Below are 16,568 nucleotides of genomic sequence, written 5' to 3'. Positions count from 1 at the left end.
TGAGATTCAAGAAGATAAATGCATAAAAAAATTTAAAAAAAACTGGATGCAGGAGCCAAACAGCAGAAAATCTTTATGGTTTTACACCTGAAGAAGCTTATGGGAAAACWCCTACWGAGCTTCTAGTGGAAGATCCTAAAGATGYTGTATTAGCTGATTATCTCTTAATGCGAACGGTAAAAGGAGAGAGTTGGTCTGGAGAGTTTCCGATAAGGAAAAAGAACGGAAAAATTATCATGGTTATCGCGACCAATACGCCATATCGTGATGAAAATAGAAGATTAATTGGGGGTATATGTGTAACGACTGCTGTTCGTCAATATCAAGTAATGAAGCCCGGGAAGAGTCCCACGGATATTGTTTCTGCTAAAGTTGGACTTGATCCTCAGCAGCCTTCAATTTCCTTAAAGATATCGAATTTGGTATGTATTTCCTACTCGACGCTACCAATAAATAAACTTTCTAATAGACTAATTTAGAAGGCATAATTTATAGGACCAAACAATAAAACGTATTATCTAAAGACGTTGTGAGAAGTTTATAGGACGCTTTCGGACTATAAAAAAATTTCGTATTAGTTATCTCAAAACGTTCTATATATAAACATGAATATCCTATAAAAGATGGTTTTATAAGACACTCTCTCAATAGTGTCTTATAAATTAGCTGATGCAGTTCCTTGTATTATAAGTGTCTTAAAGGACTTGTTAAGACGTCTAAAAGAGTTCTATAAACTTATATAAATTAAATGCAGTATATTACGACACTTATTTACTGGTGACATCCTATAAACTCGATTTTGTCGTACAGAAATTTAAGACACTGCATCACTTGAAGCTCAACTGGTAACTATGCATGGATGAATTGCCTCAAAGATATCAAATTTAGTTGGCATTTTGTACATTTAGCCTTTCTCAAATGAGTAAAACAGATATTTAAGACAACCCGGCTAAGAATTCGGTCACTTTACAACCAAATGGATTAACAGACAGTTGTTTGTAGATAGAAGGCATAAATTTCCTCATAGATATCATATTTGGTGTGTAGTTCGTAAGAATGTAGATCCCTTTATGTATACGAATGGATTCAAAAACCGACAACCAGGGTGTAGAATTACGTACCCAGTGAATTTTGTAAACAGGCTTCAAGGGTGAAGTTGAAAATGAAGACAAGAGAGAAGTACACAGATCATGAAGGTGATCATACAGAAGATACACTTGAAAGTAGCCTTACCCCAAGGGGACATATTGCTCCATCTCCATTTTCAGTATTTCATTCTACAGGCACAGAAGAGCATCTTACTGAAAAACTTACGATAGATTCTGTTGATGAGAGTGAAAACAAACTTGGGATATGCAAGATTTTGTCTTCAAAAGCGGAGGCATGGATGGGTAAAAGGAAAATTGTGTGGCCATGGAGAGAAAGAGAGGAGGAATCTTTTGATGCTAGAATTGGTCGCTTTGGTTGGCATCGATTAGATCTTAATCAAGAACACGAACAAGTGAGTTCTTTTGCTTCAGCAAAACTAGAGTGTCAATTATGGGAAAACAACAACTTGGTGAGCAATAAGATGGAGGCTTCAGGGTTATGGCTTTCTTCAATACATGTTAGTAGCAGTAGCAGTTCAAGTAGTAGCAGTAGCAGTAGCATCAAAAGCAATGCCATCATCAAAGTGGAAAGGGAGACGGATTATGAAATCTTGTGGGAGGACTTGATAACTAAAGAACAGATTGGGCAAGGTAACACAAACTTGATGATTTTCTCTTATTTGTGCAATATTTTTTTTAAATAGATATTTTACGTTTCATTTTGTATATATATACGTTACAGGTTCGTGTGGGACTGTATATCATGGGTTGTGGTATGGATCAGTATGTTCTCCATCTCCTACTCCATGGTTAATTATATCTCTTGTGATTTTGAATTTGTTTTGGTTGTAACAATCTTCATCTATTCATTCTTCATGTATGTGGATTTTATGCATGCAGGATGTTGCAGTGAAGTTATTTGTGCATCAAGAATATTCAAATGATGTGATACTATCATTTAAACAAGAGGTAACTTTTTTTCACTTCAACCATGTTTGATTTTAGAGTGGGTCTAAATGGATTTTGTTTGTTAATCTATTTATTGAACATGAAGGTATCTATGATGAAAAGGCTTCGACATCCGAATATTTTGTTGTTCATGGGGGCTGTAACTTCACCTCCGCATCTATGCATTGTCACAGAGTTCCTTCCTCGGTTGGTTCTTGAATCCTAACTCCACCCACAAAATCAAGCGTCACAATCTAATTTAAATAATTAATTAATGGACTTGTGTTATGTAGTGGAAGTTTGTTTCGGGTACTTCAAAGAAATACAACACGATTAGATTGGAGACGTCGTGTTCATATGGCTATGGATATCGTAAGTTCTAGGCATGCGTGCTAATTATCCTGGAACCTTCTTTTATCTATGAAGCATCTTTTAATTAATAATTTGGATTGTCGTATGCATATCCATATGCATAGGCACGAGGCATGAATTATCTTCATCAATGCAACCCACCCATTATTCACCGTGATTTGAAGTCTTCAAATCTTCTTGTGGATAAGAATTGGACGGTGAAGGTATGGTATCAGACCACCAACTCTTGATGCTTGCTGGTATCCAAGTCTTTTTTCACTAATAAATTAAATATATGATATGATGTTATAGGTTGGTGACTTTGGACTCTCTCGTGTGAAGCATGAAACGTACCTCAAGACAAAGACCGGGAAAGGAACGGTACTGCAATCTTCAATTCCTAATTTCCTTCCCAAATACCCAAATACTGTAACTGTAATCCTTTTGCTTTTACATTCCAAAATAAGTTGGTTAATGTTGCCTTATTCTAATCTTTTGCTTTTGTAGCCTCAATGGATGGCTCCAGAAATTCTTCGTAATGAACAAGCAAATGAAAGGTCATTAATCTGAATCCTAATTAAAACCCGATTGTGTTTTCTTTTCTTGTCAGAAATTAATGTCTGAATCCAATATTTGTTGGTAATGTTTAATTAGGTCGGATGTATACAGCTATGGCGTAGTATTATGGGAAATTACCACCGAGAAGATCCCTTGGGATGATCTTAATGCCATGCAGGTTAATTTCTTAATTATTCCCAACTACTTGGATCAAATTCAATCATTAATTATTTTAGAACAGCCCAAGGACACCATATTATTATATATATATATATATATATATATATATATATATATATTATGCAAACTCCAATTTCAGATATGATGATATGTTGCAGGTTATTGGCGCTGTTGGGTTCATGAATCGACAACTAGAGATTCCAAAAGATGTGGATCCATTGTGGGCTTCTCTTATCCATAGTTGTTGGTCCAGGTTAGCCACCTGGTCTCTCTTACGAAAATGTGTATATATATAGGGAATTTCAGAGGAAAATCCAAAAGAATAAAAATCGGTAACCATATATTTATTTGGTCGATGTGCATATAAGTAATGGAAGTTAATTCTTGGTTATTATTTTTTAGGGTTGCCTCTGAACATGACCGTATATATACACACATGACTATTTATTGCTCTGTTAAATGTTTTAAAATAAATTATGGACGAAGTAATTAACGATAGAGAAGTTTCTTTTCTTTGATGGTGATCAGCGAACCAGAATCCCGACCAACATTCCAAGAAATACTATACAAGCTTAAAGATTTGCAGAAGAAGTTTGCAGCTGAACGAAGGAAATAAGATGCTTCTGTGGTCTCTTCTTTCATCATTTCTCTCGATCGGAAGAATCTGATTTTGGTGGATACTTTGCTTGTGTGTACGTGTTTGGTCATGTACATGTACATGACCATCAAAGGTTGGTAATTGCTAATTTGAAACATCAGATGTTGGTTTTGTTTTTCCAACAATTCATTCACACTTGTATTTTGTTTTGTTGTATGTGCAGAAATTAAGGAATATATGTAACTAAAGGTGCAAAGACGTCTGCAAGTTTGATCTTCTTTTACATCGATTTATTGAAAACCAACGCAAATGCAGACCAAGGCTCGATGGCGTAGGAGTTCATGGACATGGACATGGACATGGACATGGACATGGACATGGACATGGACATGGACTTGGACTTGGACATGGACATGGACATGGACATGGACATGGACTTGGACATGGACATGGACATGGACTTGGACTTGGACTTGGACTTGGACTTGGGAGAAAACAATAACCAAAAGATTTCTAGTCCTCTCAACAAGCGTCATCATACCAAACAACTTTTTTTTACGTCAAAATGTATGTAAAGAGCAAATACGTAACGGTATAATTAAGGAATTATTGAACGTGTTATAATCACAAATACGTGTACTCTCTAATAACAACATCGTTCTTATGTACCATTATCCCACAAATCAAATTGCCACCCGATTAAAAGACATTCACAAGTGTCTTTTATTAATTAGTACCTGAAACTGATATCGAGTGGGTGTTTTACGTTGTGGAGGGTAGAGGAAGTTGGAGCACGATATGGAAATAGCAGCGTTCGGATTCTCTGATATATTGAACATCCCCATTCATAAGCTTTAAGATTTTCCGACACATGCTTAATCCTAAACCTTCTTCACTCCTCCATTCACTGCTATGGAACATGTCGGCAACCAGCTCCGATGGCAGACCATTTCCCGGGCTCACAATCCTTCACAAAATACGATATTAAACTACATAATCATATGTATAAAAAAGAAAAGAAATGTAGATGAGAGGGAGGTTCAGAGGAAATCCAAAAAAAATGAAATACTAAGGAACACCCTAGTAACCATTCATCTGGATGTTATGCACATGTGAATACAAATAATTAATTGAAGTTGTTTATTGCATATGCACGTGTGCATTTTATGCAGACGTGCATACCGCACAAATTGCTGATGAACAATTATCAAGGTTTCCTCAGTTTTTGATTTTTTTTGCATTTTTCCCCCAAAACCTGACCCATGTAGACGATACCTGAAGTCAATATGGACGTTGGTTGTTCCATAGAAAGTCGGCTTTAAAGTTGGTCGAACTTGAATTTCCACCCAACCGTTGGGCGAGGGCGAATGGCGAACCATATTCAACAAGAAATTCGTCAAAACTTGTTGAAGCCTGAGTTGATCGCCATAAACGCTCAAAGTTTTGACTTCTCCTGGGATATCTCGAATCAGTTGTACGCCTCGATCCCTCAAGATTAACATTACTTGGCTAACAACACCATCGATCACGTTTCCAACGACAAACTCCTCTTTTTCCACCTCCAAATGACTATGAAAACAAAATCCGCAACTTAATATGCAAATAAATAGAACGAAAGAAACGAGAAGCAAGAAGAAACCATTACTCACCCCTCTTGGATGTTCTCCATATCAACATCTTTTATAATCTTTAACATCTGTTTCTGGCAGCTAGCACTTGTTTCCAGCAACTGTTTTTGATCTTCGGTTAGATCCGTTGTTTCCAAAAGAGAATTAGCAAACCGAATTCCACTTAATGGATTCTTGATCTCGTGGCAAATGTACGCCAACTCTTTCATCCTCGTAAAACATTTGTTTTCTTGTTGTCGTTGTATTTTCAGAGCTTGTTGCAACTCTGGGCTCGCAATCTGCAGAAAACAGAACGCTCCAGTAACCTCCCCGCCCAAATTAACCCTTTTGTTTGCCGTCAACAAAGCTTGCACGTATTTCCCACGTCGATCAAAGAACGAAAACGGGTACTTATCGGTATCCACCCCTCCAATTGCATTATGTAGAATGATCATGAACTTTGTTAAAGAATCCGGACCCTTTAAACGACAACAACTTCCGAAAATCTCTCCAACCAACATTTTCCCGATGACGTCTTCTCTCCCCCAACCCGTGAGTTTCTCCATTGCGGTGTTCCACTCGGAGCAACACGTGTTCTCATCCGACGCGAAAATAGGTGGAATTAGAGCGTTGGGACTATGAACGATGGCCCGGTAATCACCTTGAATTTGAACAAATTTGTCCATTACAACCTTTTGCCTCGTAACATCGTGACCAACAAAGCAGACACCAACGATACTATCCATATAGTCCTTGCTGGAACAAGCATTCACCACAATGAAAATAGCCTTTTCTTCTTGCGCCAAATTGAACGTCCTCAATTTGATCTCCACGTTCTTGTCTTCTTCGCCTAATAATCATATATATATAGTATGATTGGTGCAAAAAATGTCATATCAAGTTATTGTAACACTTTTACACAAGACACGATTGTTTGGTCTTATAAAGCAGTCTATTAAGACATATAGGGCTTGTTCCTTAGTAGCTTAATGAGACTCCCAGCTTATTCGGTCAGCTATACATGATTGTTTGGTAGTTGCTTAATGATATAAAGTGGCTTATTCAGTAAGCTTCTAAGGAGAAGCTTTATGCAAGAAGCTAAGTTTTTCACCCTCCCGATTAGAAAACACGCTCCTTTCATCTATGAAAAAACCCTCTTGAACAAAAACCTTCACAATCTATACAGACAGATTAATCCACACAAACAGCTTTATCCATACAGGACTTGACGGAAAACCAACCAAACAGCCCCTTAGATATATTTGGAGTCCTATGAAGTCAATTTTGTTGTAGTGTATGGAATAACTGATGAACTATGGAAGAAGTAAAACCAAGTACCTTGTAGAGCATGATTTAGAAGCTTAACAACGGTTTCTTCGGATTCTTTATAAATGAGATCTTGAACCAACGACTTCCCCATGGCTTCCTGAACGGATAGACCTGTTAACTCTGCGATCTTTGCATTCCATCCGTTTATTCGGCCCTCAACATCTACAGCAAATATAGGAGCAGTTGCTGTCTCGATCAATCTAACCATTTCTCTTGCAACCGAGCTGAGTTCATCCATACCTTGCAACCCCATTTCGTCATTTTGAACCTTAATTACAGCCTTGGAAATGCTTTCTTCAGAATCTTTAAACGAATCTCTTAAAATAAGTTGTAAAGAATGGATTGCATCCATTTCCGCATTCTCCCATGGCAAACTTCTACTTTTCACAACTTCTAAAAACGCGTTAAATGAAGAACGCGGATGCATTCTTTGCCCATCATCTTTATCTCCCGGATGATGCTTAGCTCCTCCCCATTTTATCTCTTTGGCTGTATGGGATCGGAACCAAAACAAGAAATCTTTAGAAGTGATGTAAGCAACTGCCATCCCACAAACCGCATCTCCAAGTAACGCGGCTCCAGGGTAACCAGCATCCGCTAAACTATCGGTGCTTAAACCGGTTGAATCTGTATGACACGCCAACAGCCACTCGACAATATCTTTGATTTGTGATTCAGTCGGAGTGATGCCTATCGAGTAGTAATTTCCTTGATAATAAAGAGCCGCACCGTCACATTTCACAAGATCCATGATGCTTGGACTTTGCGTCACGATACCAGTAGGTGAATCGCGAAGAAGCATATCACATAACAAAGTTTGTGTTCTTAGAATGCGTTTTTCCGACATCTGAGAAGCCAATTGTAGCTCCAAGTTTAGTTGCAGCCCGAATGCCTGCATTACGAATTCACAAGCGTAACGTAGAGGGAAAGGAATACATCGAGCAGATGTATGATGACAAACGACTAATCCCCATAACCCCATCGTACCTCTTCCTCCCACACCATCCTCATTGCCATTGATGATGACTGCCATGGCTAACGAAGCTATCGAACCCATGTTAGCCATGTACTGAGAGTGGCAACCATGAGGGGCTCGAAGGGTCGAACCCACCAAACACAAAGGCTGCATCAAAGCATCATCTTGGATTACATGGACCGGGGTAGCATGGCAATCGACAATCATCCTAACACGATTCTGTCTAAACAAGAATCTTGAAGCCTGCGGGATATCAGTTGCGGGATAATGTAACCCAATATAAGGATCCAAATCGGCCCTCTTGCTTTCAGCCACAACTTCACCATGTTCATCTTCGTGAAACTTATACACCATCACCCGATCGTAACCCGTAAGCTCCCTCACATTTTGCACCACGGTATCACACAAAAGCTTAATATCACCCCCGGGCAACGATTGCAAGTTCGAAATGGCCCGAACCGCAAGCTTCTGAGACTGGACAGCCCCAGCGATGGACAAAGCAGGATCCTCAGTCCTAGCAGGTTCCAAATCAATAACTATACCAACATCAATCCGATGCAAAATCGCATAAAAGGGTTTTCCGGAATTCTTGGAATGAACCCAAATCGGGTTCAGCAGCGTAATTTCGCGAGCCCGAAAAGCCCTTTCGAGCAAGACGGCACTGGAAGGGGTGAAAAGGGTCTTGACATCAGTTCCAATTGTCAAGATTTCGGGTTTTTCAAGACTCGGGACAGATTGTGGTGCTAAACCTAATCTTTCTCTAGCATTATCGCTAAAAGCAATCACTTTAAAGCTGGAATTATCGATGGCAATCATACAACCAAAGGGTTGAATATGACCACCTCTCTGAATTTTGGACAAATAAGCAGTCATTTGTTGTTCAGCGATGGATTCAGTTGCGGTTTTGATTGATTGCGAGTAATCAAAAGACTTACCAGATTCACCAGATTGTTCATAAACAGCATGTAATCTTGCATCAACTGCGTATTGTGCAATGGCTTTGCTCATTGAATCAACTCGATTGTTTGCAGCACTCGTAGAAGGTGTTGATGATGGAGGAGGGTCTTGGGGATGAACCCTAGAGCTTGCTCTGCTGCCTGAAGCCATGGTGGGTGATTGCAGAATCGGGAATAAAGATCGATAGAAACCCTAATTGGGTATGAAATACGAGAGTGCAAAATAATGAATCAACAGTGATAAAGATGAAGAGGAATGGATGGGTGGGTTCATAATTGGGGATTGTTCTTGAGGGGATTTGATGGGTGGTTTGAAGTTAGTAACGTTCGATTGGCTTGAACTTGAAGGTCACATTTTTATAGTTGACTGAACAGTCGTGAATTCTCTCTCATCTCTTTTCCACACACATTTTCTCGTTGTAATATTATATTGAGTAAGTTCACGTGGTTTCTTAAAAATTACCATTTTTGTTTTGTTTTTATAATTTATAATTTATAATTAATAATTTTATTATTGTTTTGATTTTTAAGACTCTTTTCTATTTTTATCATTTGTACTTCAAATAAAAGGAATTAATCCAGAGATTAAAATAATAATAATAAATTTCAACAGCAGCATCCTGATTCCTCAAAATCGAAAAATTAAAACACTAGCAAACAACGGAGGAAACAACTAAGGAAAAATAGTAGCAAGCAAACCCACATGAGGGATAGAATCAGTATCGAGAAGAGAAGGATTTGATTCAATTTTTGCGTAAGAATTTAGGGATTTTGGGAAAAAGATGAACATAGAAGAGAATCGGATGCAAGAAAAAAGATGAACAGATGAGGGGTAGAATCAATACTGTGAAGAGATGAGGGATTTCGCTGGGGAAAATCATAAAGAAGAGAAAGCGAGAAAAGAAGTAGAATCGATACCGAGAGAGAGGTCGTCGGGAAGGAAATTAATGCAGACCTCGCCCGGGAACTTGCTCGTCAAGTAAGGAGATGCAGATGTCGTTCGGAACTCGCTCACCGAGGAAGGGAGATCAATGTTGTGAAGAGAGGGTTCAGGGGAAAAAGAGGGATGCGGCAATGATTTTCTATTGAACGATTTTAACAAGGGATAGGAGTGGTCATTTTGTTGGTTAAATATTTGGTTGTGCAAATAAAACAGATAATTTTTCATTAGGCTTTAAATAAAATGGTTGTTGAATAAGCTCATAAATCCATTAAGCTTATTAAGTCAAAATTACATTTGCCCCTAAATATTTTATAATGAGTATTATATGAGTAGAAGAATAACAATCTTTTTTTTATATATATAAAAATATAAAAGGAAAAGTGTTAGATTTATTTTTCACTCATTAAGCTTTTTATATGGTAAAATATTACAATTTTCAACTATAAATAAATATTTATAATAAAGAAGACATAATTTTTTAGAAAATACATAATTATTATTTTTTTTATAGTGGCGAACCCAAAATTTTTTGCAACACCTTTAAAGCATATCAAGGCATGCAAAGTTGTCTCATCTAATGTGTTTTAAGTTGAATTCCAGCATTTTGAGGAGTTTTTAAAGGTTTTTTTGGTTGATTTTAAGGGATTTTTAAGTTTTTTAGTCAATATCAAGAGATTTCTCGATTCTTTTTGGTTGATTTTGAGGTACATTTTTGGTTTTTAAATTAATGTGCCTTATATTTTCAAATATTCTGAAGCACCCCTCAAAGTATAGTTGATACGCCTTTCATACCTCAAAAACAATCCTACTTGCGAAAATAAGTCGAGCGGGTGCATGGAAAACCCGCTCGGATGTACATAGGTCCGGCCCTGCTTTTTAACTACCTAAAAAATAATTACACCATTAAATAATAAAAAGAAAGACTTTCTACATTTTATTATCAAGGGTAAAAAAGAAAAAAAAAATATGATTATCGTTAAAAGTGGATTCTTATTTTGAAACATAGTAAAATAAAAATATCAACATATATTTTAAGACAGAAAGAAGTATAAAAATATGTATTTGTAACTTGTGAATAGATTAAGAGACCGCTTAGCAAGCACTTATTCAGTAAGTGCTTACTGGTAAAATTTAGCATTATCACTTACAAGATTTTAGTCCATCAAAACGGTATTGTATGCAACAATTTACCCGATAAGTGCTAACCATGAAAAGAGTCGTCGTCATCACTTTTTTTAAGTATAAAAATATTTGTATACAACAAATAAACTCACACACTCTCATCAGCTATGGTGAGGTTTGAACCCCTGACCTCCTAGGAGATCAAAGGCTACGATACCGCTAGGTGAAAGGCCCTTTGGTATCGTTGTCATCACTTATTGAGTAAGACTCTCAATCATTGTCTTCGCTCTTACCATATAAGATTTTTGATCATTGTCGTATTCATCCGGTAAAGTAATGTGACTTGTTAAAATCTTACTCGAATAAGAATTTGATAAGCAACCACTAAAATTATTTTGACAATTGTGAGCAATGAGATGGTGACTCTTTTCTGCCATTCGCTAAGGAACAAGTGGAGACATCCGTGGCCCATTATTACACCACGACTTGGAAAGTATATTAAGCAATAAAGGTTGTACCATTGGCATTGAGGGTTACTTTTGTTGATTTTCTATTAATTTTTATATGAATAAAGTTGTATATATAAATTAATCTATCTGTATATATTAAAAAAATATTATTTGAAAGAGTACTGAATAAGCCACTTTTTATATCATTAAGCCACTCCCAAACAATTACGCTGTCAAAATAAGTTACGAGTCTTGTTAATCCCATTAAAATGCTAACAAACAAGCTCATAATTATTATTCTTATTATTTACATATTATAAGACTTGACCCCTCCTACTAACCCAAGAGCTTCAATAACCGCCATTAACAGATGGTCTGGATATGATTCTATCTCACCAACTCCACCCTCTGAATCTGAATCTGATTGCAAAACCCTTCCAACAATCTGAAAAACAAAACAAGTAATTATTCACAATTTATTCAATATTGCTTTGCTTTTTTTTTAATGGTGTTATTTTCATAAAAACCATAACGTCTAAACCTTGCGAGCATAGCCACCATAAGCAATTCCGCTGATCAAAGCATTTGAATTCGACACCCTTGAACTTTCTATATATGGCAAAAGCTACAGATTACCACACGGAATCACATAATCTTTGACTATTTGTCAAACATCTCTAAAGACAAAAACAAACTAAGATCAGTTTGGCTCAGAGGATTGGATTGGATAAGGATTTGGAGGAATTTGGAATTGAATTCTATTCCAATCCCATGTTTAGTTCGAAGGATTTCATGGATTTGAAATCCCGGGATCTAATTGAAATCCCACAAACATGAGATTTTAAAATCCCAAAGAGGTGGTTGATATTCTTGGGATTTCGTAGAATTTGTATGTAATAATGTTTTAAAATATGTTTAAAAAATCTGTTTTGTAATAAAATCAATTAATAAAAAGGTAATCTAATTAATTTATAATTATGTATAATTTGCTTTTATAAATTATTTACAAAGAATGTAATTCAATTCCTCTCCAAATCCTACAAACCAAACACACTAAAGATTCCAAATCCAAATCCCCCCAATTCAAAATCTTTCCACGAAATTCAAATCCCTCAAAACCATTCCATCAAACCAAATGCACCCTAAGACTACACAAACCCAAATCCATAACCTTGATAACACATAAATAGGCAGTTTTAGTAGGTGAAATGTTGCTATTGCAATTAACATGAGAAATCCCATGGAATAAATAAAGCGAGAACATGAATATAGAGTAGTAAGATTTATACCAGAAACCGTTGCCGTTTGGAAGAGGTTTTGTTTTCTTAACCCGTCCACTGTGTGAGCGTTGGTACCACCCGCGAGTTGAAGAAAACCTATATTACTCAAAGTCAAGATGAATCAAAACATCACAAAGGGGATCTTCTTTTTCAGATGTTATCTAGGAACTAGTACCTTCCAACTTTTACTACACACTTTCATGTCGTGTACCATTAAGAACAAGCCTCTCAGGGGTTGTTTGGTTGTTTTCCATTAAGTCCTATATGGAGCTGTTTGTGTGGATTAATCTTTCTGTATACATTGGAAAGAGTTTTGTTTGGGAGAGCTTTTTCATAGATGGAAGGAGCGTGTTTTTTTAATAGGGAAGGACAGGTTTGGAAAAACTTCGCTTTCTTCATAAAACTCCCTCTATAACCTTACTGAATAGGTCATTTTCTATATCATTAAACCACTACCAAACAGTCATGTATAGCTGAATGCCTGACTGAATAGGCTGCGACTCCCATTAAGCTGCTAACAAACAGGCCCTTAGTGTTTTTAAGGAAATGAAAATGGCGAAAGAGAGATTCACTAACCAGGGGGTCGGTTGTTAGTAGAAGCCAAGCGAAGGGCAAAAGCAATGGATTCTCGAGTGGCACCTCGCCCAATGTCTCCACTCATTGGCCGGCCATCTAACTACAAATTTCATCATAAAATGTGTAACAGATAGTCAAGAATTCGGACTTGATCAGTCGACCATAAATAAAAGGTACATTGCTGTCGTAAACACCTGCCATAAATTCAAGCAACGGAGATCCTGTTCTAGAATAGAGTACATTTTGTTCATCATGGAGACAGTTGAATCTCCAATATAAGGCAAACTAACCTGCAGTTATTTGTAACTAGTTTTGTTATCTTCCAGAATATGATGATAAATAGTTCCTAAATTTACATCTATATAATTTCCCCTGTCGGAGAAAACAGATACAGTTTGACTTTTTAAGGTTGAACCAATAATTCATACTTACTGCCACAAGCCTTAGATGATTAACAGATTCTCCCAAACCATCCCAAAGCTCTTTGAATGAATCAGTCTGCCTGCAAATGATTTTAAACACTCTTTGAGCCAAAAAAAAGAAAAAGAAGACCGAACCTTCAAATAACAAATGGAAGATCATATAAAGAAAAAGAAATGGAAATTAGTCCTCAAAATCAAATTAAAAAGGCAACCTTCCATTGGTATGTATCTCAAGAGCATCGACATCATCTCTCTCAAGAAGTTTAGATGTTGCAGCAGCATCTCTTAAATACGAATGTACTTCTGTATCAATCAAAGCATTTATCTGAATTCTCAGAAGATCCCACAAATATATATTGCTAAGATGCCTGAAAAAGATAAACAAAAAGAAAAGAAAGGTACAAACTTATTTTATCATATGGACAAACTGGAAAACAGCGTCCACAGCCATAGCAACGCTCCGTTATAACTCCTGGCTTCATATCAAATTTGGCATGAAAAATGTAAAAACTTAATCACAAAAATATAATCCATCTTTTCCCATGGAAATAGCTAACTTAGAGCATAAATAAAAAGAATATTCAACTTGAAGAAGGAAGGAAGTGAGGACCTTATATGAGCTGAATGCATCCTGGAAAGATATTGCGTTAGCAGGACATATCTTTTCACATGGTCTTGAGCAATCGTTTGGACAATCGTCTGGATCAAATTCTGTAAAGCTAGCAAAGAGTTAGGGCCTTAGGGGGTCTTTGATTTTGGCTTATAGCTTAATTTGTTAAGTTACATAGATGTGTTTGATTATGACTTAATGCTAAACCATGGCTTAACTCATTAAGCCAACTAATGTTGCCTTTACCCATTCTTCCAATATTTTTCCAAGAATACCCTCTTTCCCCCCATTTTTTGGTTCTTGCTTTTATGCAAAGCCCTTTCCTTATCGTCCTTTTCTAGTTTTCTTTGGACAAATATTTTATTGTTGTTTCCACTAACATCTTATCCAAGAATTTGAATGCATGTTGTTGAGTTATAAATATTGTTTTTAAAAGAATAGATTTTGATAATGTGTTGTAGAGGGTTAAAACCATAATTTATGTCATTCTGACCATTTATTCAGCATAAAAACAAACAATTTATCTTAAATTATATAGACAGCTTAATCACTATAGCCGGCTTACTGGAATTTTTTTTGAACAATCCTAGATATGTCCATAAGCAACCATTTGAATCCTGCATGAAATAGTTGTATGTGTAATTCCAATATATATATAAAATGGATGACTACCGATGAAAACTTATGATCATTCACCATACATCTTTTCAAATCTATAAGAAGAATCCAAAACTCGTGTAACTTAGGGGCTGTTTGATTGGTTTTCCATTAAGTCATGTATGGTTACAACTATCTGTGTAGATTAATATATCTGTATAGATTGGAAAGGTTTTTGTTTGGAAGGTTTTTTCATAGATGGAAGGAGCATGTTTTCTAATTGGGAGGGGTAGGTTTGGGAAAAATTGACTTTCTACATAAAGCTCCACCTTATAAACTTATTGATCAAGCCATATCTATATCATTAAGCTACTATGAAAAAGTCATGTATAGCTGACCGAATAAGCTGCGAGTCCTATTAAGCTGCTAACAAACAGGGCCTTAGATGATAACAAACTTAAACAATTACGGGGGTTGAATTTTTACCAGCTTTACGAAAGTGAAGATCCTCATCATCATTGACACTTATCATAACCCAAGGCCTTCTAATAGGCAAGATAGTTCTTGCAGCATCGATCCCTTCATTCACCGCATTCACCACCGCCAAGTCCGCGGCACAATCAATACAATCAACTACAATAAATACTCAAACACATCTGCAATCAATATACTTTTCATTTACTCATATGCTTCAATAGGGTCAGGTTCAAGGGAAAACCGCAAAAGAAATGAAAAAGTGAAGAACACCCTAGCAACCCTTCATCTGCACGGTATGCACATATGCATAAAAGTAATTTGTAAATAATTTGTCTGGTATGCACATTAAAACCAAGAAACATCTTCAATTACTTGTATGCACATGTTTATACTACTGTACAGATGAATGGTTGTGAAGTGTTCCTCAATTTTTTCTTTTGGGGTCTGCTTCAATATGCAAATACTTTCTTGGGTTCAAACACCAATTCAAATCAATTTGTAATGTGAAAATGGTTAATTTAACCACAAAATCCAAATTCATTCTTTTAATATGATCAGGTATAATCATTTTATCAAATGAATATAGTTTCTACCTCCAGCCAGAGTGTAAACAAGAGAAAGATTCCTAACATCCACCACATCCTGTAATCAAAATCGAAACAAAACTGACAATGGGTTTGAATTTGCAATACAACAAGTGGAATCAAATTACGGGAGGTACTAATTGTATAGTTTAACATGGTTCCATTATTGTTACATCCTTACTAATCCAAAGTACAAGTCAAATCTTTCAAACAAATATCTAGAATTCAATCGAAAGAAGTAACCAATAAATGGAAAATTAGGTTCAATTCATCAACAGAAATTACCTCAAAGCTAGCACCACAGATAAGCTTGACCCAATTGCCTTTCTGGAGAGACTTTTGTGGGACAGTTGTGATCGAAGGAACTTTACTTCTTATAATTAAATCCCTAACTTTCTCATGGGGTTTGTTCACAGTAGCATTCAGTTTACCTGAAATTCATATTAAAAAAAAACAGTTTTGTCATAAGCATACGATTTATTATATATATATATATATATATAGAGAGAGAGAGAGAGAGAGAGAGAGAGAGAGAGAGATTAATACAGTGGAGGTGGGTGTTGAGAGCAGCGGCATGGCAAGAGAAGTGGAGCGCCATTGAAGAGAAAAAGGGGGAAGTAGATAAGGTTTCGACTGCACATCTCCAAAATGGCCCTTCATGAAATAGAAAAGGATCGTTATTAAAACGTTACTTAAAGTTTTTCTTTAAAAAGCTACTTTTTATGTTATATTTTTAATAATCAATTATATGTTAGTTTATGACTAAATAAATGTTGTTTTTTCAATAACCTAAAAAATACTAACTTATAACTCTCAAACATATTTTTGGTAGATAATTTCGAGGTATTGGATGGCTATAGAAGGTTCTTTTTCATCTTTACAGAAATTGTGTTACATTCATTGTATTTATTTCATAG

The 16,568-nt window shown here is 36.2% G+C and overlaps 3 protein-coding genes across 5 annotated transcripts in view; 1 reads left to right on the top strand and 2 right to left on the bottom strand.

Moving 5' to 3' along the window:
- Positions 1 to 4,066, top strand: part of LOC112520221 (dual specificity protein kinase splA-like) — a 4,437-nt gene extending 371 nt beyond the window's left edge. The window contains exons 2-14 of the mRNA XM_025128520.1: positions 53 to 422; positions 1,142 to 1,739; positions 1,831 to 1,871; positions 1,989 to 2,057; positions 2,143 to 2,243; positions 2,330 to 2,408; positions 2,513 to 2,611; positions 2,700 to 2,768; positions 2,895 to 2,944; positions 3,042 to 3,123; positions 3,284 to 3,378; positions 3,654 to 3,856; positions 3,947 to 4,066. Of these exons, the coding sequence (XP_024984288.1) occupies positions 53 to 422; positions 1,142 to 1,739; positions 1,831 to 1,871; positions 1,989 to 2,057; positions 2,143 to 2,243; positions 2,330 to 2,408; positions 2,513 to 2,611; positions 2,700 to 2,768; positions 2,895 to 2,944; positions 3,042 to 3,123; positions 3,284 to 3,378; positions 3,654 to 3,741 (1,741 nt within the window). The 3' untranslated portion in view covers positions 3,742 to 3,856; positions 3,947 to 4,066. The remainder of the gene's footprint in view (positions 1 to 52; positions 423 to 1,141; positions 1,740 to 1,830; positions 1,872 to 1,988; positions 2,058 to 2,142; positions 2,244 to 2,329; positions 2,409 to 2,512; positions 2,612 to 2,699; positions 2,769 to 2,894; positions 2,945 to 3,041; positions 3,124 to 3,283; positions 3,379 to 3,653; positions 3,857 to 3,946) is intronic.
- Positions 4,067 to 4,321: 255 nt separating this feature from the next.
- LOC112519597 (phytochrome B-like) lies at positions 4,322 to 8,877 on the bottom strand. Of its 2 annotated transcripts, XM_025127799.1 has the most exons (5): positions 8,571 to 8,877; positions 6,669 to 8,171; positions 5,373 to 6,180; positions 4,999 to 5,292; positions 4,322 to 4,690 (listed from the first exon to the last, which is right to left on the bottom strand). In XM_025127799.1, the coding sequence occupies exons 1-5, from the start codon at positions 8,740 to 8,742 to the stop codon at positions 4,486 to 4,488; spliced, it is 2,982 nt and encodes a 993-aa protein (XP_024983567.1). In that variant the 5' UTR covers positions 8,743 to 8,877; the 3' UTR covers positions 4,322 to 4,485. The 2 variants fall into 2 exon arrangements, with proteins under 2 accessions (XP_024983567.1, XP_024983566.1); XM_025127798.1 differs by having other exon boundaries at positions 6,669 to 8,877.
- A 2,401-nt stretch (positions 8,878 to 11,278) lies between these two features.
- On the bottom strand, positions 11,279 to 16,294 carry LOC112519600. Of its 2 annotated transcripts, XM_025127804.1 has the most exons (13): positions 16,198 to 16,294; positions 15,937 to 16,082; positions 15,661 to 15,709; positions 15,077 to 15,223; positions 13,994 to 14,094; positions 13,790 to 13,859; positions 13,596 to 13,686; positions 13,394 to 13,463; positions 13,156 to 13,251; positions 12,962 to 13,061; positions 12,395 to 12,481; positions 11,647 to 11,714; positions 11,279 to 11,550 (listed from the first exon to the last, which is right to left on the bottom strand). In XM_025127804.1, exons 1-13 carry the CDS (start codon positions 16,247 to 16,249, stop codon positions 11,413 to 11,415), a joined length of 1,215 nt encoding a protein of 404 aa, XP_024983572.1. In that variant the 5' UTR covers positions 16,250 to 16,294; the 3' UTR covers positions 11,279 to 11,412. The 2 variants fall into 2 exon arrangements, with proteins under 2 accessions (XP_024983572.1, XP_024983573.1); XM_025127805.1 differs by lacking the exon at positions 11,647 to 11,714 and having other exon boundaries at positions 11,405 to 11,550.
- Positions 16,295 to 16,568: the final 274 nt, after the last annotated feature.

Source organism: Cynara cardunculus (assembly GCF_001531365.2).
Source record: "Cynara cardunculus var. scolymus isolate 2C chromosome LG 10, CcrdV1, whole genome shotgun sequence".
Taxonomy (NCBI): Eukaryota; Viridiplantae; Streptophyta; class Magnoliopsida; order Asterales; family Asteraceae; genus Cynara; species Cynara cardunculus.
Note: the sequence above shows the minus strand (reverse complement) of the source record. Positions and strands in the feature narration are given on the sequence as shown.

What these genes read in the sequence shown, in the direction of transcription:
- LOC112519597 (XM_025127798.1), bottom strand. Translation starts at nt 8,742, where the DNA reads ATGGCTTCAGGCAGCAGAGCAAGCTCTAGGGTTCATCCCCAAGACCCT. An exon ending in ATGGAGAACATCCAAGAGGG is followed by an intron (nt 5,293 to 5,372) that starts GTGAGTAATGGT and finishes TTGTTTTCATAG; the next exon opens with TCATTTGGAGGTGGAAAAAG. An exon ending in AACGTCCATATTGACTTCAG is followed by an intron (nt 4,691 to 4,998) that starts GTATCGTCTACA and finishes TATTTTGTGAAG; the next exon opens with GATTGTGAGCCCGGGAAATG.
- LOC112519600 (XM_025127804.1), bottom strand. Translation starts at nt 16,249, where the DNA reads ATGGCGCTCCACTTCTCTTGCCATGCCGCTGCTCTCAACACCCACCTC. An exon ending in GAGATACATACCAATGGAAG is followed by an intron (nt 13,464 to 13,595) that starts GTTGCCTTTTTA and finishes AATCATTTGCAG; the next exon opens with GCAGACTGATTCATTCAAAG. An exon ending in GTTGCTTGAATTTATGGCAG is followed by an intron (nt 13,062 to 13,155) that starts GTGTTTACGACA and finishes TGAAATTTGTAG; the next exon opens with TTAGATGGCCGGCCAATGAG.